At 44.3% G+C, this 27,104-nt stretch overlaps 1 protein-coding gene across 2 annotated transcripts in view; it reads right to left on the reverse strand.

The window, feature by feature from the left end:
- Positions 1 to 970: 970 nt before the first annotated feature.
- The window catches only part of SECISBP2 (SECIS binding protein 2), a 38,453-nt gene continuing 12,319 nt past the window's right edge, over positions 971 to 27,104 (reverse strand). The window contains exons 7-17 of one of the 2 annotated variants that reach the window (XM_068973892.1): positions 26,445 to 26,533; positions 23,673 to 23,795; positions 22,274 to 22,363; positions 20,865 to 20,997; positions 12,624 to 12,790; positions 11,771 to 11,918; positions 10,675 to 10,798; positions 9,819 to 10,039; positions 2,962 to 3,116; positions 2,450 to 2,642; positions 971 to 1,783 (exon numbers count right to left, since the gene is read on the reverse strand). In XM_068973892.1, the coding sequence (XP_068829993.1) occupies positions 1,680 to 1,783; positions 2,450 to 2,642; positions 2,962 to 3,116; positions 9,819 to 10,039; positions 10,675 to 10,798; positions 11,771 to 11,918; positions 12,624 to 12,790; positions 20,865 to 20,997; positions 22,274 to 22,363; positions 23,673 to 23,795; positions 26,445 to 26,533 (1,547 nt within the window). In that variant the 3' untranslated portion in view covers positions 971 to 1,679. Of the gene's footprint in view, positions 1,784 to 2,449; positions 2,643 to 2,961; positions 3,117 to 9,818; positions 10,040 to 10,674; positions 10,799 to 11,770; positions 11,919 to 12,623; positions 12,791 to 20,864; positions 20,998 to 22,273; positions 22,364 to 23,672; positions 23,796 to 26,444; positions 26,651 to 27,104 lie in introns of both variants that reach the window. The other variant, XM_068973893.1, reaches the window with a different exon arrangement.

Raw genomic sequence — 27,104 nt, forward strand, 5'->3', positions numbered from 1 at the left:
GACAAGTTAACTTTCTGCCTGTAAGTTCATTATGGAACCTTTACTCTCAAATAATCTATTTTCAAACCTACCAGTTGATGGGGACAGTGGGGTGGGGACCCTCCCTGCTGCTGTTCCTTCTGGTGGCCCTAAGGGAGAAACCTGTGACCGGATGGAGAGCTTGCTGGACCAGATTGCATGTTCCTCATTGAAACAGCTCACCAAGTGTACGAGAGCAGGGTACTCATTGGGAACAACAGATGAAAAGACAGACTGGTACTTTACACAGACAACCTCCACCTCGCCATCAGCCCTGGCCACAGCAGGCTCTTTCCAACTCACTGCGCTGTGCTCCCATCACTCAGTCATGTCCGACTCTTTTTGACCCCACGGCCTGTAGCCCACCAGGCTCCTCTGTCCGTGGGATTTTTCACACAAGATTACTAGAGTAGAGTGCCGTTTCCTCCTCCTGGGGACTTACCAACCCAGGGACTGATTCCACGTTTCCTGCTTCTCTCGCATTACAAGTGGATTCTTTACCACTGAGCCATGCGGGACGCCCTTCCAACTCATTACTTCACATTATTTTGCTTCCCACAGGCCACTCACTCACAAAAGTACATCTGCCATGACTGAATTCAACTAACAGCACTTGCAAATCCCACCAGGTACCTTGCTTGCTTGACAAACGCAAAGCAGTCAAAGTCTGATCCTGCCATTTCTCATGTGACCAGCTCGCCAGCAGGCTGGACCAAGGTGGGTCCAGCAACAGGATCTCTAAGGGCTGGAGACTTCACAGTCACTACCTTCGAGATCCAAGAGATATGAGAGCAGCAAACCTCTTCCTGCTCGGCCCCCTTCAGTTCAAAGAAGAGTGCCCCCAAAATACAGATCAGGATGTAGGAAGCGCTGATTAGACCAAGGTGACCAGAGTCTCCAGTGAAATTAAATAATCACTCTTTATTCAAAATAAATAAGCCCTCTTACTTACAGGAAAATATGAAAGTAAACTATCCTTCTGGCCTCTAAGAAACCACATTCGCAATATGTTCATTTACAAAAGAAAGAAAATATTTGTAAATTATCAAAACTGAGATTTAGGAACTTCAAAATTGTTCCTTTGAAAAATAAACAATAAAAGGAATATTCATGTCAAAAGGTCACAGGTTAGAGAACTGATTTTCCCTCTGAGGCTCATTTTAGCAGACCCTCCAAGTATCCCCAAATCTTCTGGCTAAAAAGCCATATCCTGAGAAAAGTATTCCCCGTACCCCACCCCCACGGCTTCTGCAGGGCTGTGGGGGTCACCGGGACTGGGAACACGGGGTGGAACTACCCCGCCTTCGGAGCCACATCGCCTCAGCCCACCGCTGCTTTCCACAAACTAACTTGGCTCAGCTGTTCACAGCAGCAGAGTACTCTGAGTACCACCTTGTCCAGCATTTTCCAGACTCATATTGTGCTCAGAGAGACGAGGCTGCATCCCAAGGCTTTGTGAGGGTCTCCGCCAGCCTACCGAGTGCCCCTCTGCAGGACTCGCAGCTCTTGGACAGCTACAAACACTGCTGGTTACCTCCCCAGTTGAACAGCCATACACAACACAAGTAAGTCAACGAAAAACAGAAGAAGAAAAAGGCCCCAAAGTCTTTCAACCCCCCACCCCCACCTCAAATACACAAACACACAGGAACGAACTCTTGTTACAAATTCAAGTTCATCATCTGAGAGGTTGAAGCCTCCAGCGACTCCTCCAGCTCCAGGGCACACCGACTGTATGCTTCCACATGGTTTCTCCAGACTTGAACTGGGAACAAGAAAGCACACCACTAATAGACAGGCAGGATCAGCCAGGGAAAGTGAAGTCGCTCAGCTATGCCCAACTCTCTGCAACCCCGTGGACTGTAGCCCACCAGGCTCCTCTGTCCATGCGATTCTCCAGGCAAGAGTACTGGAGTGGATTGCCATTGCCTTCTCCAGGGGAATCTTCCCGACCTGGGGATCAAACCCGGGTCTCCTGCATTGCAGGCGGATTGTTTAGCCTCTGGGCCACCATAGTCAGGGAAGTCTCTTGGAAAGCAAGCAGCACACAGCCTGCCCAGCAAACTGGCTCCCTAAGTGTAGCCTGGAAAGGACTCGAGCAAAATTCCCCAACTGCAACCTCCCCCTCGCGAACAGGATCAAGCAGGTTGGTGCATGCCGGTCTTGACAACCACCCGCCAGGGGTACAGCTGTCCTCTCAGCTGCCCTCAGGACGCCATGTGACCCAAGGAAGCTCTGTCTGAGATACCCACTCACCAGCCCTCCCCTCCCGCACCTGAGACCACCTCTTAAACACGGGCCGGGCTTAACAAGGCCTTCTGCAGCTAGTTTTGCCACAGTGGCCATGCCGCTCTCCCGGGCACCCTGTTCAATCAGCGTCGATGAAGACCTAGAGGACGACAGGCCCCAGCTCCACTCCCCCAGCACTCACTGTAGGGTGGCTCCTCTGTTCCAGCAGGGGCCAGGGGGCTGTCCTCCGCAGGGCAGCTGGGGCCCTGACTGGGTGGGCTGGCGGGGGCGCAGGGCCCGAGCTCACCCAACGGCTCCTGGCGTGCGTTCTCCAGCATAGTCCTATAGGCCTGCCGGGCCGCCATCGTCAGCTCCACCATCTTGTGGAACTGGTCCTTGAGCAGAAACCAGAGTACAAGTGAGGTCGCCTGCAAACTGGCGAAGGTACCCTCTACAGGGAAAGGAGGGTTGATGCCCGCCTAGGTACCAGGGGTGTTGCCCTCAGGCCTTCCTGAGGCTCCTCTGTGACACCAGTGAGCCCAGAGCAAAACTGGAATCACACTTCTGGGTTTTTAAGGAAACCCGGCCACCGAGGCTACCGCTTTTAAGACTGGGGCCCCAAGGGCTCAGGGCTACTCTACCAGTGAAGTACAGACAACCACCATCCCCCCTGACTCCCTCCCAGAGCAAGACAGGCCAGCACCCCCGCCTCACCTGGGCCCCGTCGTAGCTGAAGATGCCCACCACGCTGACGGGAACAGCCTTGTTCAGGCTGCGCCCCAGAGCTTTGCGGTTGAGAGCAAACACAAAGGGGATGTTCTGGTCACAGGCGTAGTCAATGATGGTGTGCAGGGTGTCGTCTAGCCCACCTGCTCGGAGGACAAGGAAAAATGACAGGGGAGGGCATCCGAGGAGCACGCTGGCGACACTGGCTGCCAAGAGCTTTTCCCGATGGAGGGTGACACTCCCCCCCAGGCCAGGTTTCACCAGGAAAGCCAGTCACTGTGGTGGAAGTACACTATTACCCTTGGCCACATGGAAGAAATCAACTGTTCAGGAGACACTTCTAAAGCAATAAATCACTATAAAATAAGTCCACATCAAGCCAGCAGCTGGCACTGTGTGAAACGGGACAAGGAAGCCTTAGTTCGATGAATACTGTGTGCCAGTCTGGGTCTAATGGCCTTGGGTGGATTGGCTCCTGTATCCTCACAAAACCCTAAGAGGGGAGGCGGTACCCACTTAAAAAGATGGAAACCCTAAGAGGGGAGGTCCCTGAGTAATCCTACTCTGCCTCCCAGTGAGACACAGCCTGGCAGAAGGAGGGTGGGGAGGGGAGGGGTGGCACTACAGGCAGAGAGGGTGAAGGAGCTGTGTGTGTGAGTGATGCTCACGCAGAGTCGGAAACCAGCAACACCGACAAGCTGTTACCAATAAGAGAATCACATCCGGGCATCTGTGCGTGAGTAACATAGAAACCACCCATACACGTGCAAACATCAGCCAGCTAGAACGCAGAATGGGAGAGGTGATTCCACGTACAAGTGCAACCAAAGGCTACAACAGGTGAGGATAAATGTAGCAAGAAACGTGAGTGATTTACAAAGCAGCCTCAACATGCTAGTGAAATACAAAAGGAAATCTAAGCCAAAGGCATCTATGCTCTTGGGTGGAACAAACCAATATGATCATACGTCAATGCTATGTTAATCTAAAACTTTTTATAATGTAACTTACTCTAAGTGGGACTTTTTTTTGAGAAATACGAAATACACAAAATGAGAATGGCCTTTTGAAAAAAGAAATTGATGTCAGGCTAGCATTTCCAGATAGTAAAGCTTTGCCACAGAACTGTAAGAACGTAAATTATGGGACACAGGGTGACAGAATGAAGGCCCAGAAATCATCCGAATGAGTGGCACTTAAGCAGGTTGGCAAGAGTCCCCTGAAGCACAGAAGGTGCAAAGAGACAGTGGGGTCAGCCTCTGCAAAAATCCATCTCAGACTGAAATGCATTCTTCCTAAATAAATAAAAACAAAGAAGAACAAGGGAAAAAACTGAATTAAAAAGTTAATAACCCTGGAATAAGAAGGTTGAAGAATAACATAAAACCTAGATGCAATAAAAACAAGAATAAAAAATATCCCCATGTACACACCCAATCTCTGAATGGCCAAAGAGGCTTAAAGAAAAACAGGCACATGACAAACTGGAAAAATATTCACAATTCTTAACCAAAGTGGCTCATTATTATTTAAAAAAAAAAAGTATATGTGAATTTAGAAGACTGACCCCCTGAAAGACAAATGGGCAAATAATCAACAATTCACAGAAAATGCCAAGCCCTTAAACAAGTGGAAAGTTGCTCAGCCTTGCCTCACAAGAAAATGCTAACAGAAGCACCTGAAGACCAGGGAGGCTGGAGGAAGCAGTGTGCCCACCTGTGGGGGCTGCAGTGCCCCCTAGAGGAAGTGTGGCCCCAGCCCGGTTCCTCTGCAAACTGACGACTTCCTGAGGGAACACACAACATCTACAGGAGAAAGGAAAAATCTCCTAAGATCTCTTATCACCTGGTACCTAATTACATATGATTACCTGATTTTCTTTCAAAAGAACAACTTCTCAAATGCATATCCATCCTTGGATATGCAGATGATATCACTCTAATGGCAGAAAGCGAACAGGAACTAAAGAGCCTCTTGATGAGTACAACAGCTGGCTTAAAACTCAACATTCAGAAAACTAAGATCCTGGCATCCGGTTCCATCACTTCATGGCAAATAGATAGAGGGAAAAAGTGGAAACTGGGGCAGATTTTATTTTCTTGGGCTCCAAAATCACTGTGGATGGTGACTGCAGCCACAAAATTAAAAGATGCTTACTCCTTGGAAGAAAAGCTATGACAAACCTAGACAGTGTATTAAGAAGCAGAAAATCACTTGGCCTGCAAAGGTCCATAGAGTCAAAGCTATGGCTTTTCCAGTAGTCATGTATGGATGTGAGAGCTGGACTATACAGAAAGTTGGTCCATAAAGAAGGCTGAGTACTGAAAAATTGATGCTTTTGAACTATGGTGCTGGAGAAGATTCTTGAGAGTCCCTTGAGAACAAGGAGATCAAACCAGTCAATCCTAAAGGAAATCAACCCTGAATATTCACTTGAAGGACTGATGCTGAAGCTAAAGCTCCAATCCTCTGGCCATCTGGTTATGATGAGCCGACTCACTGGAAAAGACCCTGATGCTGGGAAAGATTGAGGGCAGGAGGGGAAGGAGACAACAGAGGATGAGACAGTTGGATGGCATCACTGACTCAATGGACATGCGTTTGAGCAAACTCTGGGAGGTAGTGAAGGACAGGGAAGCCTGGCATGCTGCAGTCCATGGGGTCACAAAGAACTGGACATGACTTAATGACTGAAAAACAACTGCTTTCGAGGGAACTGGGAATTCTTTCCACATTTGATTTAATAGGGAATTAATGGTTAAGCCCCACATCCTTTTAATCTGTCCATCCTCTCCCCAGATCTACCCGCAGAGATCAAAGGTGATGAGGAAGCAACTTCTGGGGATATGAATTTTTCAAAGAAAATTTACTCCTTGGCAGGTGGGGAAAAGGCGGAGGCAGGACCAGAGGTTAGGTGATGGCTGCGTTCCTTACAGCAAAATGTTTCCAACAGGAGACTGACGACTCTCCTAAACATCAGCTCCATGGTCTCTCACTCAAGGGTGACTCAGCTTTGTGTCCACCCCAGCTCAGGAACTGATCAGAGAGGCTATTTGAGCAGTGTGCAGAAAAGAGCTATAACAAGACTGGCGGGATGGCTGCTCTCCTAAAAAAGGCCAGCGTACTTGGCTGACCCTTGGCTGGTCCCTGAACTTGGGCTTTGGGGGTGCCCCTGTGAACCCAGCTGGTAGGAGTGACTACTGTTCCTAAAATGCATATGCAAATTACACTAAACACTGGCTTTCCTTCTGCAAGTCTGGAATGTGGGGACCTGCCTGGCAGAGGGTACCCTTGTGACCATCCCCAATAAAAATCCTGGCTGCTTATCTCTATTGAGCTTCCCTGGTAGATGACATGACACTTTACACGTGTTGTTGCATCTCGTTTTGGGGAATTCAGCCTGTCCTGTCTGACTCCCCCTGGAAGAGGATGCTGCAGGCATGCACCACTTTTCCTGACGCAGTAGCCAAGTCTCAATGATTTTGCTCAGCCCTGTTCCCTGCCAACCTCACTCATGAGAGCTGAAAAATATCTCCAAGTGCCAGCTTCTCAAAGTTTCACAGTGACACAAAACAAGTAAATGCTATATCTGATCAACAATTCCCATTTAAAGTTTGAGTTCAGAATTATTCGGCAAAATGCCACTCTGAGCAAATAATAGTATTTCAACATAATCCCAGGCCGTAATACTCAATTTTACCTTTAAAATGACCACAATCTATTGGCTGTCTTAACCAAGGAAGAAACATTCCTCGAACATGTAATCAAGTTCCTTATGCCCCAAGGCAAAAAAAAAAAAAAAAAGGTAGGAACAAATGAGTAAACAGCGTATTTTAAATGCATTAACAAATCCTTAAGATGCCCTCTCAGCTCCATTCTCTGGCATGATCAGAGGAGTGGGGACTTAGAGAAAGAGCAAGGCAGACCACTGACTGAATACACATATTCCCGGTTTTTGGTTTGTCTTTTAAATATGAAAATCCACAGGAGACTCTGAGATGAGTAAAAAAATTTTGGAAGCTGAAACACAAACAGATGACTCAGCTGACCTAAGCCACCAGCAGGAAAACGCCTAGAAGCACCAGTGGGAAAACATCTTTACCCTAGAATTCATCCCCCAGAACTCGGCAACTAACTGGCAGCATCGGGCATTTGAGACAGTTGTGGAATTCAGATAAGGTGACAGCAAGCTGGTGTCCAGACCTGCTTCACTCAACCGACACCCTGATGCTGGGCCTGCGGTGCAGCAGGGCGGCAGGTCTGCAGGACACTGGGCCCACACTTCTAACTGTGCATGTCAGGATAAGGTCATGGTCACAGGGTAGAGGTCAAGGCCTCCACCCCTTCACCCCAGACTCCCAGCAGAAAGTAAGAGAGTACTTCCCCAGGAAATGTGGCATCAGAGATGCACCCAGTACGGTGCTTTTCAACAGAGCAGCAGCCCAGTTGCCATCCCACAGCAGAGGCTCTAGCCTGGGGTCTCTGAAGTGGCAGCAGCAACTAAGAACTTACTAGAAATACAAATTTGGGGGTCTGCTGGACCTGCTCAGGGAGAAACTCTGAAGTCTATGTTTTCATCAGCTTCCCAGGTGACTCACTACAGTTCGAGAACCACTGCTCTCAAAGGCAGCTCACAGCCTTTAAGTGCTAGCCTCTTCCCCAGAATTCTAGTCAGCTTTGTTGTTGCTTGGTCACTTGTTCAGTCCAACTCTTTGTGACCCACTAGACTGTAGCCCACCAGGCTCCTCTGTCCATGGGATTCCCCAGGCAAGAATACTGGAGTGGGTTGCCATTTCCTATTCCAGGGGATGTTCCCGACCCAGGGATCGAACCCAAGTCTTCGGCACTGGTGGGGGGATTCACTCACCCACCAGGGAAGTCCCTAGTCAGCTTTAGCAGCTGCTAAAGACAGACAAACAGACCTGGGCATCTGCAGAAACCTCCACCGTGAGCTCAAAAAGCAAACCACCTCGGCAGGGAGGCTGTGCAGGGGGAAGAGACCCTCACATCACTATGATTCTCAGGGAGGAAACGCATCCATGAAGCAACCGCTACAAACACAGGAACTTTGGAGAACAATAAAAATAGCTCCCAGAAATTAAAAATAACAGTAGAAATGAAAGATTAAGAAGCATAACTGAAGAATCCTTACAGAAAACAGAACTGAAGAGCTGAAAAGAAGAAGAAAACTAACAGGTGGATGACAGTGCAGGAGACCCAGCATCCGGGCAACACAGTTCCAGGGGGAGCCGAGAGGACCAACAGGAGGGAGAGTCAGAGCACAAAGCCCGCAGCATGTCCCAGGACTGAGCGCACTGCCTGTACGCCGTCCCACCCCCCAGAACCCTGGGAACAGGGGAGTTCCCACAAGCTTCCAGAGAGAAGGGAGAAAAAAAATAAAGGTCAGAAATTGGAAAGACTGGATTTCAAGCACCATCTTCTAGATGTCCCGCCATTTCCTCCTCATAAGCCACTGACACGGGGATGCACACGCCCCAAGACAAGGCAGTATGTGAGAGCCAACAACCACCACAGCCCACCAGAAGACACATCTCCAGCAAGACAGCTGCATGGGAGGCACAGAGCTAGAATGGCCCCCGAGGAGGAGCTGCAGAATGCCTGAAGAACCCACTACTTTAAGGGGGCAGTCAGGCAGCTGGCTGAGAGCTTGAGGGGTGATTCGTGTAAAGCCCAGCGTCTGCCATGGGATTGTGGTCAAGACACCACCAGCGTACAACCAAAGGGATGAACCTGAGAGCCCTTTCCAATGGCAGGGACTGGACTGCCTCCAGCTAGGACGGGGATGAATTCACAGGGCTGGCCATGAGCAGGTCCAGCTGCTGCCCAAGGGCCCCTGGATGCTGCAGACAAGTCAGGAAACCTCAAGTCTTCAGATGGAAACAGCAACCGGAAAGACTCAGCACTGGGATCTGGACTGGTTCCCTGAAAGCGCTGTTCCAGCCAAGTGGAATTCTACACCATGGGAGAGAGCAATGGGACCAGAGGAGGAGTCTGAATGTTGAGACTAAGACGGAAGACCAGTGTCTGAGTGATGGCATCCTGCTCCTAACAGCCCCTCTGCTGAGCACCCCAAGAGGATACAAAGTGGGTCAGCTGAGGGCCAGGGAGATGTCAGACATCTGTCTGTTGGTCACCTCACCTAGCACATCACATGTCGAAAAAGAGAACCAACCTTCCAGCATCAGTAAGATGGCCAAGGGCTCGGACAAACCCAAACCTTTAGTAAGTGAACAGACGAGTTAGTCACACACGGAGGAAAAGCCCAATGCAGGGACTGCCTAGCTGCCAGTCACGAAATCTCTGCGATATGAGGGACCACCCCCCCAGCTCCAAGGCAAGCAGCACAGCACCTGGCCTGCTGTACGAGGTGACACACCCTCTCTGGTCTGCATGGGCCAGGCTGAGCCTTGTTGTGAAGACCGCAGGGGCCCGGCTGCTCACAGAGTCATCACTTGGTGATCCAACCAACTTGGAAACAAGTATGTAAAGCAGCCAGCCAGTGGGGATTTGTTCTATGACGCAGGGAGCTCAACCTGGTGCTCTGTGACAACCCAGAGTGGTGGGATGGTTTGGGGTGGGAGGTGGGAAGGAGGTTCAAGAGGAAGGGGACATACGTATACCTATGGCTGATTCATGTTGATGTGTGACACAGAACTGTAAAGCAATTATCCTCCAACTAAAAATAAATTAAAACAAACTCAACTAAAAGAAAATGAAGCAAACTGCACTTCCAAGGTCCCCAACCCCAAGTGGCTGATGGGGCTGTGGGGGCCAGAGGGCATGAACGGCAGGAGCCACAACCCAGGGACACACGGCACCCTTACCTTTCGACTGTATCTTCTCACAGTTTGGAGAGATGATGATGCATTTCAACTTTCTGAGCTTCAGATGTTTGAGGACTTCCCTCAGCCCCAACACAAGTCGGCGTTTGGCCTTAGCCTTGACTGGATCTTTCTGGTACATACGATCTTGGAAACGCACCAGCTCTTTCAGCAGGTCCGTAACACAGGCATCAACTTCTTTACTGAGCATTTGGCTGCAGTAGCTGAAGGGAACATTAGACATGGTCACCTTTCCTCTGGCCGTGACAGTCCGGCGTGCTGCTCCCGGCACACCTCAGAGGTGTGGGCAGTTTGGCTCCTCTCAAGAAATCTTGCTTTTGATGAGTAATGCCAGTCAAAAAGGTAGGATTCTGACCGACAGAATTTTATAAAAGATATGGATGGAGGCATCCTCCTCACCCCCAACCACAAGGGACAAAGACTTCTGGGCCCCACATCCCCAGGGCAGCCACTCCTGGGCACCTCTCCTCGTGAAGACAAACATCTACAGAGTTTACCCTGAAGAAAAGTGGGAGGGAAAGAGGCAGGGCACCCTAAGAAATTACACACAGAAAGGGACATCACATCATGAGCTGTCACCTTACCACCCGTTCCCAATCACAAAAGTGGCTTCAAGGGCACCTCTGGGATCACGGAATGAGGACAGAGACCTGTCGTGAGCAGATTATGTAGCCCTGGCATGTGTTAAGACCAGGTCCTAGCCACCTTCCACCAGGACACAACACCATGGCCCAGCTTTACTGTGCTAAGCATGGCGGGCAAAGAACTCGAGGCCCAAGATCAGACTGAGCACAGCGCCCCAGGTCCCACAGTGAGCCCAAAGCCCCGGCTCACTCACTCCCGGAACCGCCGGCTGTGGATCTTGGGGCAGGCCTCCGTCTCCTTCTGGGGCTCAGCTCCCAGCTGCTCCTCTGACTTGCTCTCCGCCACAGGAACACAGGACACAGACTCTTTCATTTCCCCTGGAGTTTCAGAGAAAGAAGTTACAGCAGGGCCCCCGCAGGGCTCAGTGCACAGATTGAGGGGCTTGGGGCAGGAAACGCGACAGCGCCTCCACAACAGCATCGTCAGAGCACCCGGACTCAGCGGCTGGCCTCTCCGCCACCCATGGGTGTAGCTCATAAAACCTTGGGCAGCCTGTGTGGCAGGGGCCTCTAGGGTGGATGGCAGTGGACTCAGGCTGGAGATGCACCAGGGGGAAATTCCAGCAGGAGGTGTGCTCGCATTTCTTATATACACCCCAAGCTGCCACAGCATCTCTGCTTCTAACGGAGCCCACGTGGAAACTCACACAACACCCGCGTGCCACCTGGCATGTTTGTACACCTGAATGCTATGCCGCACTGACAATTAGGAACTACTTTTACAGGCCACAGACATACTGCCAGCCAGAACACCGCCCAAGATTCCACTGGAATGAAGCCTGAAAGCTCATGGGTGAACTGCAGACAGGGCTGAGGCCTTGGACCAGAATCATGGGGTCTGGGGGGCCATTCTGCCTCTGAACTGGGTATGATCTGTGTACTGTTCTGAAAGGATAAGTCAATAAGAAGCTTACTTAACCCATTTCTTTTGGAATGACACCATGTCTCACACACTTGTGGGCAAGCAGCTTTGCAGTTAACGGTGTTAATTCTCATGGCCATTTCAAACTGCAAGGACCATCGAGTATCACACACATCAAGCTCAGGGGCTTCACCCCTTTAACTCTCAAAGCCCCGGAAAGCAGAGGCACCAGAAACTCCACTTGTTCACAAAGAGGTCCTCTTACTGTCAAGTTAGGACACTGAAAAACGTCTGCATTCCCAAAGCTCAAGGCCCACTTGCTTTTACCACACAGGGACCGGGGCTGGGCAAAGGCCAGACAATTGGCTGTGTACATGGTTACTCCTGCAGAGGGATTCTTTAAGAAGCAAACCAATGGAACTCAATACCTAACACGTCAGGCGGCCTGAGGAGCTGGTCGTCACCGCCGCTCTCTTCATCTTGCACATCCTGCACGTCGTCACTGGGAAAAGCTGGGCTCAGAGCATTTTCTTGGAGACGCTGCTGCTTTCTCTCCTGCCGTTCTTTCAAAATAATCTTTAAAATTAAATAAACGACTGAAACACCTAAACACATCTGAAAATAAGCTCTTCTGTGAAATAAGCCATCCACATTCAGCTGGCTGGCATTGTACCTATTTGTGCCCTTACTTCCCCCGCCGCCCGCCCCCTCCCTGTGAGCAGCCCAATCCTCTCACCCATGGCCCAGAACAGCAGGCTCCCCTGGGGAAACAGAGCAGTGCACGTGAGATCTGGGCTCTGATGCAACTGTGCAGCTCAGTCTGACCCCAGGCAAGGCATGCCTTCCTCCATCTGAGATTCACCATACCCCACAGGCTGCTTTGAGAGTTAAATCAAAGACATGTGGCAGGAAGTGTCCAATATTTACCAAATCAGAGCATCAGACACAATGCCTCGGGGTTAAGATGAAGGTAAAAAATGTAAAGAACAGACTCCCCCCATTTCTGGATTTCTGTCCATGTCACTCCAAAGTATGGACATGAATATGTATGAAATGAATAAATAAATAAGGCCTCCCCCTCCAGCAGCTGAGGTGCTCTGCACACCATGAGGGGAGAGCAAGGGATCATCTTTCAGAGAATCATGCTTGCATCTTGATTAAAAGCAGGTTCAAATGAGAGTAAATGTTAAAAATCTAAAAACCTAAGAGTCGAAAGAAGTAGAATGGATACAGCAGCCTACAAGTTTACTCGCGCCCAATTTCAAACAAAACACCACACACCTTCTTCAACGGGGTTGGCTTCTTGGCCTTGGGGACCTCCCTCTGCTTTCCTTTCTTCGTCATGGGGGAGGTGGAGTCTAACGGGTTGTGCGGGGTCTTCACCTGGGCAAGGCGGTGGCCCTTCTTCCCTGACATGGAGTCTTTGGAGAGGACGGGCACTGCCCCAACTGCAACATAGCAGGGACACGCCGCTCAGGCTGCCACCCACCACCTGCCAGGCCCCATAGGCAGGCTCGCTGCAGATCTGTCTCAGGAGCTCCCTGTGCCACTCACCCACCCCCACAACCTTCCTCATCCCCATCAAACTGTCCCTGAGGGAACCAGCTTCCTATCCCCATAATCAAACCTGCTACATTTTTCAGCTAAGTCTGATGATATGTTTGGGTCTCATTTTTTGATGAAGAGCTTTTCCAGGTAGCTTGCCCCTTTTACTCCATGATTTTCAGCTTACCTTGCCTTTGCAGAAGTTGGCCACTGGCTTCCTTCTACCTCATGTATATATATATATATATACCTTCTACCTCACTATCTTAAAAGGCCCTTTAAGATCCTAGCAATATTTCGAGTTGATTCTTTTCAGTTTTCTAGACATACGTTCCTAAATTCCCTGCAGAGAGTAAATACATGATCACGATCACTGCTCCAAGCACTTCCACTGCACACTGTGGTTCTGCTCTACTTCCCATCTTGTTCCTGTTCCAAGGGAATAGTTAATTTGTGCCTACTTTCCCCCAACTTTTTAATTAGGAAAACTTCTAAACACACACCAAATAAAAGAGAATGTATAACAACACACCCATGTATTCACTGTCTGGCTTCAACAACCGTCAGTGTTTTTCCAAATATATTTTACCCACCCTCCTTAATTTTGGTACATGTTGTTAAAGTACTGAGTAGACACAGGAGTGACTCCTGGAAAGGAGACCCAAAAACAAGAAAACAACAACTAGGCAGAGACATCAGCAACCACACACTGTGGGGAAGGCAGCAACCAGACTCAGACCAGGCAGTTCCTTACACAAGACAAAAAGCAACCCATCACAACCACTACTTTCAGAAGGAAAAAATAAAATACCCACTTGTGACAATGTATTAACTAAAAGTCACTATTCAACAAAAAATTGTGAAACTTTCCAAGAAACAAGAAAGTATAACCCACCCTAAAGAAAAAAAGGAAGTTAACAGAAACTGTCTTTGAGTGAGTGCCCCCAGCTGATCAAGAAATGAAGGCAACTGTGAGACTAGATAATAAACCCAAAATTTCAATAAATACAAATAATAAAGGAGAAAGGCTCAACAGATGATTGAAGATGGTAGAAAAATCAATGAACTTGAAGATAAATCAACAGAAACCATTCAATTTAAAGAAAAGATTTTAAAAGAGCCTTCAGAGACCTGTGGGGCAACAAGTATACTAGTGTATATATATAATGTGAGTGCCAGGAGAGGAAAGAGAAAAGAAAATATTTTGACGAAATAATGACCCTAAACTTCCCAAATTCAATTAATATTTCAACTGACAAATTCAAAATAGGATAAATATTACTCAACCAAACGTAGGACGTATACAGAGATTCCCACATAGAAACATCATAGTCAAACTGCTGAAGGTCAAAACAAAAACGGCAAGGGAAAAACAAACATCACAGAAAGTGCAACAACAAGACAAGTAATCTCACTGGCAACAACGGAGGCAGGACGGCAATGGAATGACATTCAAAGAAGTGATGGGGAAAACCTGTCAATCAAGAATTCTATATCCAGTTAAACTATCCTTCAAAAAACAAATCTAAAATATAGACGTTTCTAGGTAAACAAGGACTGAATTTGTTGCTTGATTTATTTATTTATAAGCAACTACTTACTTTCTTACTTTTAAGAAATTTAATTTTTTTAAGTAAAGGAAAAAAAATCAAAGGAATCAAAATGGTACTATGTATTTATTTAACATAAGAGAAAACAGTTAAAGAGGAACAGAGGAATAAATTAAGACATGAAAGAATCAGAAAAAAAATAGTAACAGCAGTAAATCCAACCACTGTAACAACAGCATTAAACGCGAATGAACAATGAACAAAGCACAACACTCAACAAGGAAGAGATTCTTAGCCTGGATTAAACAGAAAGCTCCAACTATAAGCTGTCTACCAGAAACACATCTTAAAGACACTGGTAGGTGGCCAAAGTTACTCTTCCCTATGCTGCTGGTAAAAGCATTCACCTCCTCATTAATCTGCTCAGCCAGTTGGGAAGACCAAACCTGGGCTCCAGGATAGATATAAGTCACCAAAGGCCTTTAAGTTGTGTTCTGGCAAGAAAGCCCCTTGTAGGAGTATTTGGTACTGGAAAAGGTCAGTTTTCATTCCAATCCCAAAGAAAGGCAATGCCAAAGAATGCTCAAACTACCGCACAATTGCACTCATCTCACATACTAGTAAAATAATGCTCAAAATTCTCCAAGGCAGGCTTCAGCAATACTTGAACCGTGAACTTCCAGATATTCAAGCTGGTTTTAGAAAAGACAGAGGAACCAGAGATCAAATTGCCAACATCCGCTGGATCATGGAAAAAGCAAGAGACTTCCAGAAAAACATCTATTTCTGGCATTATTGACTATGCCAAAACTTTTGACTGTGTGGATCACAATAAACTGTGGAAAATTCTGAAAGAGATGGGAATACCAGACCACTTGACCTGCCTCTTGAGAAACCTGTATGCAGGTCAGGAAGCAAGTTAGAACTGGACATGGAACAGACTGGTTCCAAATAGGAAAAGGAGTACATCAAGGCTGTACATTGTCACCCTGCTTATTTAACTTACATGCAGAGTACATCATGAGAATCGCTGGGCTGGATGAAGCACAAGCTGGAATCAAGACTGCTGAGAGAAATATCAATAACCTCAGATATGCAGATGACACCACCCTTGTGGCAGAAAGTGAAGAGGAACTAAAAAGCCTCTTGATGAAAGTGAAAGTGGAGAGTGAAAAAGTTGGCTTCAAGCTCAACATTCAAAAAACTAAGATCATGGCATCTGGTCCCATCACTTCATGGGAAATAGATGGGGAAACAGTGGAAACAGTGTCAGACTTTATTTTTTGCACCATCACTGCAGATGGTGACTGCAGCCATGAAATTAAAAGACGCTTACTCCTTGGAAGAAAAGTTATGACCAACCTAGATAGCATATTGAGAAACAGAGACATTACTTTGCCCACTAAGGTCCGTCTAGTCAAGGCTATAGTTTTTCCTGTGGTCATGTATGGATGTGAGAGTTGGACTGTGAAGAAAGCTGAGCACCGAAGAATTGATGCTTTTGAACTGTGGTGTTGGAGAAGAGTCTTGAGAGTCCCTTGGACTGCAAGGAGATCCAACCAGTCCATTCTGAAGGAAATCAGCCCTGGGATTTCTTTGGAGGGAATGATGCTAAAGCTGAAGCTCCAGTACTTTGGCCATCTGATGCAAACAGCTGACTCATTGGAAAAGACTCTGACGCTGGGACAGATTGGGGGCAGGAGGAAAAGGGGATGACAGAGGATGAGATGGCTGGATGGCATCACTGACTCGATGGATGTGAGTCTGATTGAACTCTGGGAGTTGGTGGTGGACAGGGAGGCCTGGTGTGCTGCGATTCATGGGGTCGCAAAGAGGCGGACAGGACTGAGTGACTGAACTGAACTGAACTGAATCTAAAAATAAAGAGAAACTGAATTCCTCTTAGCTAATTTTTACTTTTTCTGGTAAGAACGGTTCCATTACTGATGATGGACATGTCAGTATCTGGGCATTACTGGGATCTGTGGCCAAAATATCCTTTCAATACTATCAAAATCCAACAACCCAATAATCAACCTTACAATCTAACAACCTCAAGCTACTTAAAAATATCATCTGACTGAGGGCCCCTACTTCTTGCCAAATTGTCTCGGACTTCATATACAATTCCATCTAAAAAGGTCCAACTTGAATCTAGCTGCAAAAGAGCCACCTTATATAGCCTCAGAGGTAGTTCCCTCACTTTCCTTGCTTTTGCCTTTGGCTGGAGGTCTAGAACATTCAGTTAGTAGCTCACATGCTTCCCTGCAGGCTCCCCAAGAAACTACATTTTTCAGAATCAGAGGTTGGCCAAGCACTTTCCTGACTTTTCTGGAAAGGCCAACACTGCAGACCTTTCCCAAACAGACGCTGAGCAAAGTAAATTTGAAGGAGGAATACCTAAGAAGGCAGTGATCCTAAGCTTTGATACATTTAATAATTATTCATACATGTGATGTATGATCCTGAAATGAAAAAAATCACCAATTTCATTGAGAAAGAAATTTAAATACAGACTGGATACAAGATGCTAACAAAAAAATAATTTTTATTGTTATTAGAAGGGAGAATGGCAGAATGGATCAATTAAAAATAAAATCACCATCTATTAGAGATACTGACTGATGTATTTCCAGGTTAAATGACATGATGTTTACAAGTACTTCAGGGGAAAATAACAGAGTTCCAGATGCAACAGGACTGGCAAAATGTTGGTAACTGATGGAGCTGGGTAATGTGCATATGGTGGCAGTCTTTATCATATTCTACTTTTGACTATGTTTTAAATGTTCCACCACAAAAAGTGAAACACAAGGACAAAACAAAACCAACAGTCCCACTGTGTGCTTGTTACAAACACCTACTGCCCATCCCATACCAAGTGGTTCTAACTGTACCACATCAGAGGTGTTCCCAGAACCTGCACTTTCAGCTTGCTCCCAAGTAGTGCCATTGCTGGCAGTCCTGGTGATACTGCATGAAAAATAAATACTGGGTTCAGGGACACGTTGTCAACTGGTGCCTCAGCCACTGTATACTTGGACTAAATTAATTGCATTCACACATTTTAAATTTGTACTCCGGGCTTTTAATTAAGGTCACTATGAAACTCATTAAGACTTACTTCTGGTATACCTATGAGAAGGCTATTTAGGAAACTTCTGACTATACCATTCAGCAGCCCATATAAAATACTCCATATGAGAAACAGCATTTAGGATTTTAGAATTTTCAGCTTCAAAAAACTTCCACCTCCACCAACAAACTAAGATTTCATTTATATTAAGTTCTAGGGCAGGAAAAAACAGTCTATGGCAGGAAATGTCAGAAAAAACAATCAGGACCTTGGCTGCCTGCAAGTAGCAGCAGGGACTGACTGGGATGGGAAGGGGCTGGAATTTCAAAGGCGATGATGATGATCTACACAGCCAGAAGTTTGGGTTACAAAGTTATATATTTGCCAGAACTCTTAAAATGATACATCTAAGATCTGTGCATGTCATTAAATGCATATTTCGCCACCAAAGGAAAATAGGAATCACAAATACTGGACTCTATTAATGATATGCATGCTTGGGAGTAAAATACACTAATGTCTGCAAGTTACTTTGAAATGCAGCAAAAATAAAATACAAGTAAATTGATATTGGATAAACTGATGGATAGACTGGGAGCAGCAAACTTCCTTAAAGGGCCAGGGAGTAAATATTTTAAGCTAATGAGCATACGTATTTCAACACTCATATGCCATTCTAGTTCAAAAGCAGCCACAGATAATACTTAAATAAATGTGTGTTGGTTGCGTTCTAATAATACAAGTATCCAGGTTGCTTCCCAGGTGGTGTGGTGGTAAAGAATCCATCTGCCAATGCAGGGGACACAAGAGACATGGGTTTGACCCCTGGGTCGGGAAGATCCCCTGAGTAGGAAACGGCAATCCAATCCAGTATTCTTGCCTGGAAAATTCCATGGACAGAGGAGCCTGGTGAGCTTACAGCGCACACACACACACACACACACGCTCTTTGTATGTGTGCAAAGAGTCAGACACAACTGAGCACACATACACACTCACAACCAGCAGGATATAGTTGGCTGACCTCTGGAAAAGTTATGTGACTGAGAAAATTAGGAACAACTGTACAGTCTAGGTGGTGAGTACATGGGTATTCACTGCATGATTTTATTCACCTTTTCCAGATGCTTGAAAATTTCTGGAAAAAATAAAAATATTCTATTTCCCTTCCCTTGAGGAAACAAATTATGTTTATCCTTTCTAGGATTGATGCCATAATAAAATTATCACCAGAAAGTGAAAGTGAAGTCACTCAGTTGTGTCCAACTCTTTGAGACCCCATGGACTGTAGCCTACCAGGCTCCTCCGTCCGTGGGATTCTCCAGGCAAGAATACTGGAGTGGGTTGCCATTTCCCTCTCCAGAAGGAGGGGTTTATAAGTAAAATTACATGATGAACTGCTTTAAAATGCTTCAGGAAAAAAAAAAGTAAGCTTCATCATTTCCTGGATCCTATTTTTCACTTTTAAACCACCTCAGAGAGAAACATATCTACAAGACTATGGTGGCAAATGAACATTATTTCTTTGCATGACATATTGCCAATTTTAACTGTCTTGGCTCTCAGGCATGATTCAGAGAAAATGACTACATCACTAAGGAGTTAACACTGCCACCTGCTGTGTTCCCATGGACAAGCAGGTAATTCATTTCTACCAGATGCAGCTTTATAACCTGCACAGGGCACTTATAAGATTTTCATCAGGTCGTCACATCCAGTGGAAAACCCATCTTTTAATAAAACCTATTTCTTAAAACCATCACACTAAATTAACTTCAAAATTTTTGTGGTAAAAACATATAAAACCCACTATTTTAACCATTCTTCACTTCACAATTCAGTGGCATCAATTATGTTCAAAATATTGTTGCAACCATCACCACTACCCATTTCCAAAGCTTTTTCATGCCCCCAAATAAAAATCTGTCCCCATTAAACAGTAACTACTCATTCCCTACTCCCCTCAACCCCTGGTAACCTCTAATCTACATTCTTTCTACGATAGAATTTCCTGCCTTTTTAAGGTTGAGTATTCCATTATATGTATATACCACCTTCTGTTTACCCATTCATTTGTTGATACACATTTGGGCTGCTTACACCTTTGGACTACTACAAATAATGCTGCTATGAACACTGGTGTACAAGTGACTGAGTTTCTGTTTTTAATTCTTTCGGATACATTCAGACGAGGGCACCTGCTAGGTCACACGACAACTCTCTACTTAGCGTTCTAGAATCTCAAAACTGTTTTCCAACTACACCATTTAACGTTTTCATCAGCAACAGTTCCAGTTTCTCCAAATCCTCACCAACACTTGTTGTTTTCCACATTTCTGATCAGTTATCATAGTAAGTTTGAAGAATTACCTCCAAAGTAGTTTTAACTTGTATTTCTCTAATGACTAATGGTGTTGAGTATCTTGTTGTGTGTTACTGGCCATATGTGTATCTTCTAATGGGGAAATGTCTTTCAAGAGCTTTGTCCATTTTGTAATAAGAGTTATTGAACTATAGGAATTCCTATATATTTGTATATTAAATGCTTATAAGATATATGATTTTTAAATATTTTCTCCCATGCTGCAAGTTGTTTTCTTACTGTCTTGATAACATCATTTGGTACAAGTTTTCAATTTTTATGAAATCCAATTTACCTATTTTTGCTTTTGTTGTTTGTGCTTTTGGAGTCCTTTCTGAAACTGCATCATCGAATCCAAGGTCATGATGATTTATCCTGTTTTATTTATTCTAACAGTTTCAAGGTTTTAGCTCATATTTTAAATGTGATCCATTTTGAGTTAATTTTTGTATATGGTGTGAGGTTAACAGCACTACTTTATTGTTTTAGCATATGGAAATGCTAAAACAGTTGTCCTAGTACCATTTTTTAAGTGATTGTTCTTTGTCCTTTTAATAAACAACACTCCTAATCAAAATTTCACTAGCCACAGATATGTGTGTTTATTTCTGCATTCTCAATTCCATTCCACTGGTCTACATCTATCCTCATTCCAGCACTACACTATTTTGATTATATATCAATAACTTTTGATTGGGCTTCCCTGGTGGCTCAGATGGTAAAAAATCTGCCTGCAATTCGACCTGTGTTCGATCCCTGGGTTGGGAAGATCCTCTGGAGAAGGGAACAACTACCCACTCCAGTATTCTGGCCTGGAGAATTCCATGGACAGAGGAGCCTGGCAAGGCTACAGTCCATGGGGCTGCAAAGAGTTGGACATAACTAAGTGACTTTCACTCATTCAACTTTTGATACCAGAGAAGACCGTTACAAAATAGTCACCTGAAAAAGACGTCAATTATTTGTGTGAAATGAACAAGCTCTTTTACCTGAGAACACCACTGGTTTGGAGGACTGCTTTGCATTCGGGGAGTGCTGCTTCTTTTCCAGTGCGGTTAGCATTCCTCCCAAATCCAACTGTACTGGAATCTGGCTTTTCTTTCTACTACTTTTAAAATTATTCTAAAAAATTAGAAATCAGAAGTTTACTCATAATACTTTATTTTACAAACTGTACTTTTCATTTTGTAACAAAAAGCCATATAATTAAGGATAAAAAAAGACAGATACAGAGACTATAAAAATCTTGATATTAAAAGTAATTAAAGAAAAGACCCATCAATTCCAAATTATCTGCCAATATTACCACCAAGGTTGCTTACTGCCTTCTCCTTTCTTAACACGAGTTTAATTAAGCCACTGGCATTTCTGTTTGCATCTCCATTATGAATGAATAAGAGCATACACCTACAGATAAGGAACAAAGGCTGGAATACAGTCCCTGGCTGCAGAGTCTGCGTGAGGCTAGCTGGTTAGGACTGCTGCCTCACTAGCGCCTTTTGCCCTCCAACTGCCTAAGTGAGCAAAGCTACCTACCATGAAATCACAGGGGCACAGCAAAAAATGTACACAAGTCCTAAGTATTAAATTTAGGCACAAAGTCAGATATACTCTAAACAAGTGTCATTTCTGAAATAACTGTGACATGGGTTTTGAGACTATATAAAGGCTGTATGGGCATGCTGTCTCTGGTGTTTTAGTGCCTCCGCTCCGGCCCTCCAGCCACTGTTCTCTTCCCTGATGCCAAAGTCACACTGGGTGAGCGCTCATTGCAAGAGGGAGTGCTAAGCACAGTACCGGCACCTAGAGACCTCTGTGGGGACGGAAGATGCCCAAACTACAACATGGCAATGCAAAGCTACAGGGGTAAGAATCTTAACTCTTCATAAATGTGAAAAAAACCCACCCCGCTTTGAGAGGCAAAAGGACAATGAAAATGCTCAAAGGACACAAGTTCCTATCTAGATTATGAACTACAAACTCATTCCTGAATCTACAGCGGGGCTGAGGTTCAAGGAGATTCATCTCTTTCTCTGATCCTGACTACTTGACTATGCTTCTGTCAGACAGAACTGCCTCACAAAAGGATTCTTCTATTTCCTGAATACACTAAGTTAATGTTTTTTCTTTAAATCAAACTTAGACAAGCAGTATGTGTTCCCCTCCTTTCTGATACAGCAGTAACCAATCATCTAATTTCGAAAGTGAGGAAGCAGTTCTGGCTTAAGGGCAAGTTTGTTTCAACACCCTGGATACGGTTCCCCAGTGAAGAAATGAATCAGAACAAAACCACCTGTGCCCATGAAGGAAGACGTCTGGAAAGGGGGTGTTCTTGAGAGTTTTAGTTTAGCAAGAAAAGTTAAGCCTAAACCAACTGTGGTTTCAATCTAAAAATTACCTGTGGCTGCTGTTTAGACTGAAATTTCGGTGACTCTACTCTGTCTCTTCTTTCAGATGCAACTGCCAGATTGGGAAATTCCTCGGCATCCTAAGTAAACCACATACCCTTTAGCTCTTCACACATCACAAGAATCAAATAAGCCCAACTACAATCTTTTCTTCGCTCGTATTTTCTTTCCATAAAAATCTCCTATAGAAGTGCTCGAAGTTATATTAAAAAAAAACAAAAACAAAAACTAATGTAACTACTTTGGCTTTATTTCACTTTTAGAACAAACTTAAAGACCTTAGTTTGAATGCCCCTGCCCCCAGAGAGTGCGGGGCCTCAAGGATGGGTTCACCAAGCAGTCTACGAACTGCCTCTAACCATCCTGGCACAAGAGTATTCAAGCACTATCCTTCAACTATGTTTTCTTTAGGGAAACCATCAACTTGGGACACAGGAGATTTAAGCATCCTGTCCTGTGTGCTGATCCTAGGTTAGAAAAAACAAACAAGTCTCTAAACAATGTTTAAATCATTTAAAAATGTTTTATGTACTTTTGTCAATATTTTAGGCACCCTGGAGAAATTATGTGAAAAATGAGGGGCGGAAACATGAATTATTTGTTGGCCCAAACAATAATGCTCTAATGCAGTCGCAGGTTTTCAAATAGGCAATCCCATTATTCTCAAGGAAATGTTTCAAAAGCCCTGGGAGCCCCTCAAGTTTGTGGGAACACCTTGGGCTTGACCCTAAGTTGGTGGCCGGGGGGAGCACTGCTGAGACCCTTCCTGTCAGCACCAGGCTGTTGAGTCTGATAATTCCCAACCCAGGAGAAACATAATCAGAATCCAGGATGGCTTCATGGAGAACAAGGACATTCTTGGAGTATCACAGGACAACAATTTAAAGCACACTTTTGGAAGCTCGCGATACTCTCTTCTTGACCAGGGCCCACAACAGATTTATGATATTGTAAATTTCTCTCTATAGTGGAGCACGTTATAGCAAGACATCTAAATAGAAAAGGAGGCCCTGCAGAAGCAAGCATGCCAAAGCAAAGGAAAAACAGGTCAGAGGACACTGAGGAGTATGGTATATATTAGTAGTATGGCATACACACCGCTAAATTTCAATACAGGCGGTTTTGTCTCTAGACCATTCATTCATTCTTTTCAGATATTTACTGAGTGCCTGCTATGAGATGGGCACTGTGCTGGAGACACCAAATTGAAGGAGTGAAGAAAGTGGGTGATACCTATTTTTTTAGCACTAGGAGAACAATTATTTTTACAAATGTTAGAGACTTTTCACTTGGGCTACCAGTATTTCTGGTTCTTAATAGAACCTGTATTTCTATTAAGGAAGACCCACTTATTATATCATACAAGGTGAGTAATAAATATAAATGTACTTCAATCCTTGGTGGCTCTTGAACTGTCAGGACTTCATATTTAGATTTAGATTTTTCTTTCTTTTTCTTATTCTTTCTTGAGGCTTCATTTTGCTCAGGACTGCCACCTTGTGATGCTTTGGACTAACAACAACAACAACACAAAAACAAAAAAAGCAAAAATTATGGTTTTTAGAGCATTCAATAAACATTTTAATTCCATGCATCAGAATAAGATATCAAGTTGTACAACCACAAGGCAACTTTACTCAGACTTACTCCCTATTTTCCAAAGAGCCAGCATTTGATAGAATGATTCTGAAGGAAAAAATCCATTAAAGCAGATGCCACATCCAACTGTGCAGAAACAGGTGGATTTGGACCTAAGTTTTCAGCTTGAGGAGGTCATGATAACGACCCTACTGATGTCAACCTGAAGCCCTTCCGTGAGTCCAGGTGTGCCACTTCCATCACAACAGCCCAAAGGCTCCTAAACCTGACTGTACCTCAGGATCACCAATATAGCCTGTGACTCAGACCTCTGTCTGGGCTCATCCCAGACCTGCAGAATTTGACCTCACCACCTTCACTCTCCACTCAGCCCCCTGGCCTTTCCTCAGTCAGGTCAAGTATGCTTTAGCTTCAGGCCCTTTGCACTTAACACTCACATAGCTGGATCTAGACTACCATTTACTTCCTCATTTTAGCTCAAGAGTCATCCCACCTCTATCTAACCTCTCACTCTCCATCGTCTTTGGAGCACTAATCCCCATCTGACAAACTCTGTCTTGGTCTGCAGACAGCTAGTCTCTCTCCAATAGAATGGTGGCTCTAAGAGGACAAGACATTTTTAATGTCTGAGACCCTGCTTTGCCCCAATGAGACCTCACCCTTCAGAGGTAAAAAGTCTCAAGAGATTTTTTAAAAAGAATATTTAAAAGAATAATTATTACAAAGAATATTAAAAAGAATTAATTAAAAAGAATATTTATCTACTAACCCGGAGGGGCCATCCATGGTAGCCTGCTAAGTGAAAAAGGCAACTTTCATATGTAATATATATAGAATTATCCCATTACTGTTCTTAAAAAAAAAAAATTAAACTAAATAAACTTCTTTATTTATTTCTGTTTTCAGGAGCCCTAAGGTGGAACAGAGGGTTGCCTAGGTGATTTAGCAGTAAAGACTGCATGCATTGCAGGAGATGTAGGTTCAACCCCCGGATCAAGAAGATTCCCCAGAGGAGGAAATGGCTACCCACTCCAGTATTCTTGTTGGGAAAATCCCATGGACAGAGGAGCATCGTGGGCTACAGTCTGTGGGGTCGTGAAGAATCAGACGCGACTGAGAGGCTGAGCACATCACCACAAAAGGTGGAACAGACAGCAGGCTGCTAATGAAGGCTCTTGGAGCAGGGGTGACCAAAGGGCTATAGAACAAGGACTTTTTCCATAATTAAATCTTTGTAATATTACAAGTGCTTTTTCAGTAATAAAAACTCACAACACAGACAGTTTTAGAGGGAAGGGGAAAAAATAACCAAAACATTAAGACCACAATGCAAAGTGATCTGGGTCATAAGATTACCAGTGATCTTCATTTTCTAATCTTTATTTTGGAACTTCTTAACAATAAACTTCTCTTATACCTTTAATTAAAAAATAATTTTTATTCAGGTCTAGCATAGTCTCTTACTTCTCTGTACATTCATTCCATTAATTTCTGAGAGTTTGATACTGAAACTCCAACTAAAAATCTTAATTTATCTACTTAAACAATTGTAATATATAGTGGGAACTATATGTAACTTTGTTCTGTATTTTCCTAGTCTCTTGTAAACGTGTTACCATAATCTCATAATTTAAAAAATGAAAAAAAATTTTTTTAAGATGCTAGGAAAATAAAACAAAATCTGGTAACTCTTAAAGTGTTAAATGCTGGTTTAGATGGTAACATGGTGGCCTGTTGTGTAACCTGCGCCCAGATGTCGATGGGGCCTTGGAGCTGGCCAGTCTCTGTGTCTACTTGGAAGGGGTCTCACCACCAGTCTAACTTCACCATTAACTGTCACCAGCGCAGATTCCCTCAATCAACCAAGCATAAACACACAATTCTTTTTTGTGTGGGATGGTCTAAGATACTTTGGATACTGAAAAGTATCCCAATACTCAAAATGCTAGGAAACCAGTACAAAACAAATACTACCCCATACTTCAATCTAAAATAATGCATCAGTATAGAAAGAAAAACAAGAACAAAATCTAGCCTCCCCTTATAAAATGCTCTTCAAGAAACAAATCTAGGGATTGAAAAATAACAGCTTAAAATTATTTGAACTGAAAAGGAAAAATGAATTCTGAAATGCTATCTTACAGTAAGTAGGTGGCAAGTAATCAAGAATCAATTAGCATACTAGATAATTGCACAATGGGGCATACAATTATTTTGCTATCAGTACTCGTAGCAATGTAAATTCAACAGACAAAAGACTGCAGTAGTTTAAATACCAGAGCCTAAGTTTCTTCCAGCATCTCTCTTTTAAAGAATTCAAAATAGTCACTGACATTTTAAGACCACAGGTCTAAAACACACATCCTCATTCATGTTTAAAAGGGATCACTTGTGCCCTTCAAATACTTGTGTCCCTCTTGAAAAAACAGTAAGACCTCAAGTACAACCAACTCAGATTAGTGCCTACAGTACCGAATGAAACACCTTCATTGAGGCTTTCAGAGAGAAAAACTATCCAGTGAGTGGTACAGGAGAGCAACATGAACAAAGTGTGTCGCATACCTTTTCAGTAAGATGGACAACGTGTTTCTCTTTGTAGGGAGGCTCCAAAGATAAAACTTCAGAAGATGGCATACTATCATTTTTAGGATCTGCTGGTGAAGCAACCTTCTTTAGGTTTATCATGGAAGTAACATTTTTAGGGGCAGGTGACAGTTCTGTAGATAATGTCTGCCGAACAACATAACCCATTGGTGTCCAAGATAATTCTGCTCAAAGATAACCAAAATTGTTGAACAATCCCAACAGTAAAAAGGAAATTCCTTAGAAATTCCAAGCATGCATTACATGAAGTACTCAAGAGCATAGTTAAACTAAGGTACTGTTCAGAACACTCTAGGAAACTACAGTTTCCATTAAATTTGCTTTTCTTCTTGGAACATGCAGGCTGAATTAACTTGAAAGGGGGACTGACTATCCTAGGATCTGCTCTTTTTAACTTGGGGGTGCAGGCAGTAAACAAATAATAGTTCCCATTAAAAAATAATAATCCACAATACATCCACATGGCAAACACACAGAAATACTGAGCTGAAGATCAAACTATGGCCCTACTAACCTTGATGTGTACTTTTAAACATCAGAAGTCAAAGATCACTAGACTTCAGCTACCAAAGTAACTGGTAATTTATTTCTTTTTAGAACACAGGCATAAGTACAGCA

This window comes from Capricornis sumatraensis, chromosome 6 (genome assembly GCF_032405125.1).
Source record: "Capricornis sumatraensis isolate serow.1 chromosome 6, serow.2, whole genome shotgun sequence".
Taxonomy (NCBI): Eukaryota; Metazoa; Chordata; class Mammalia; order Artiodactyla; family Bovidae; genus Capricornis; species Capricornis sumatraensis.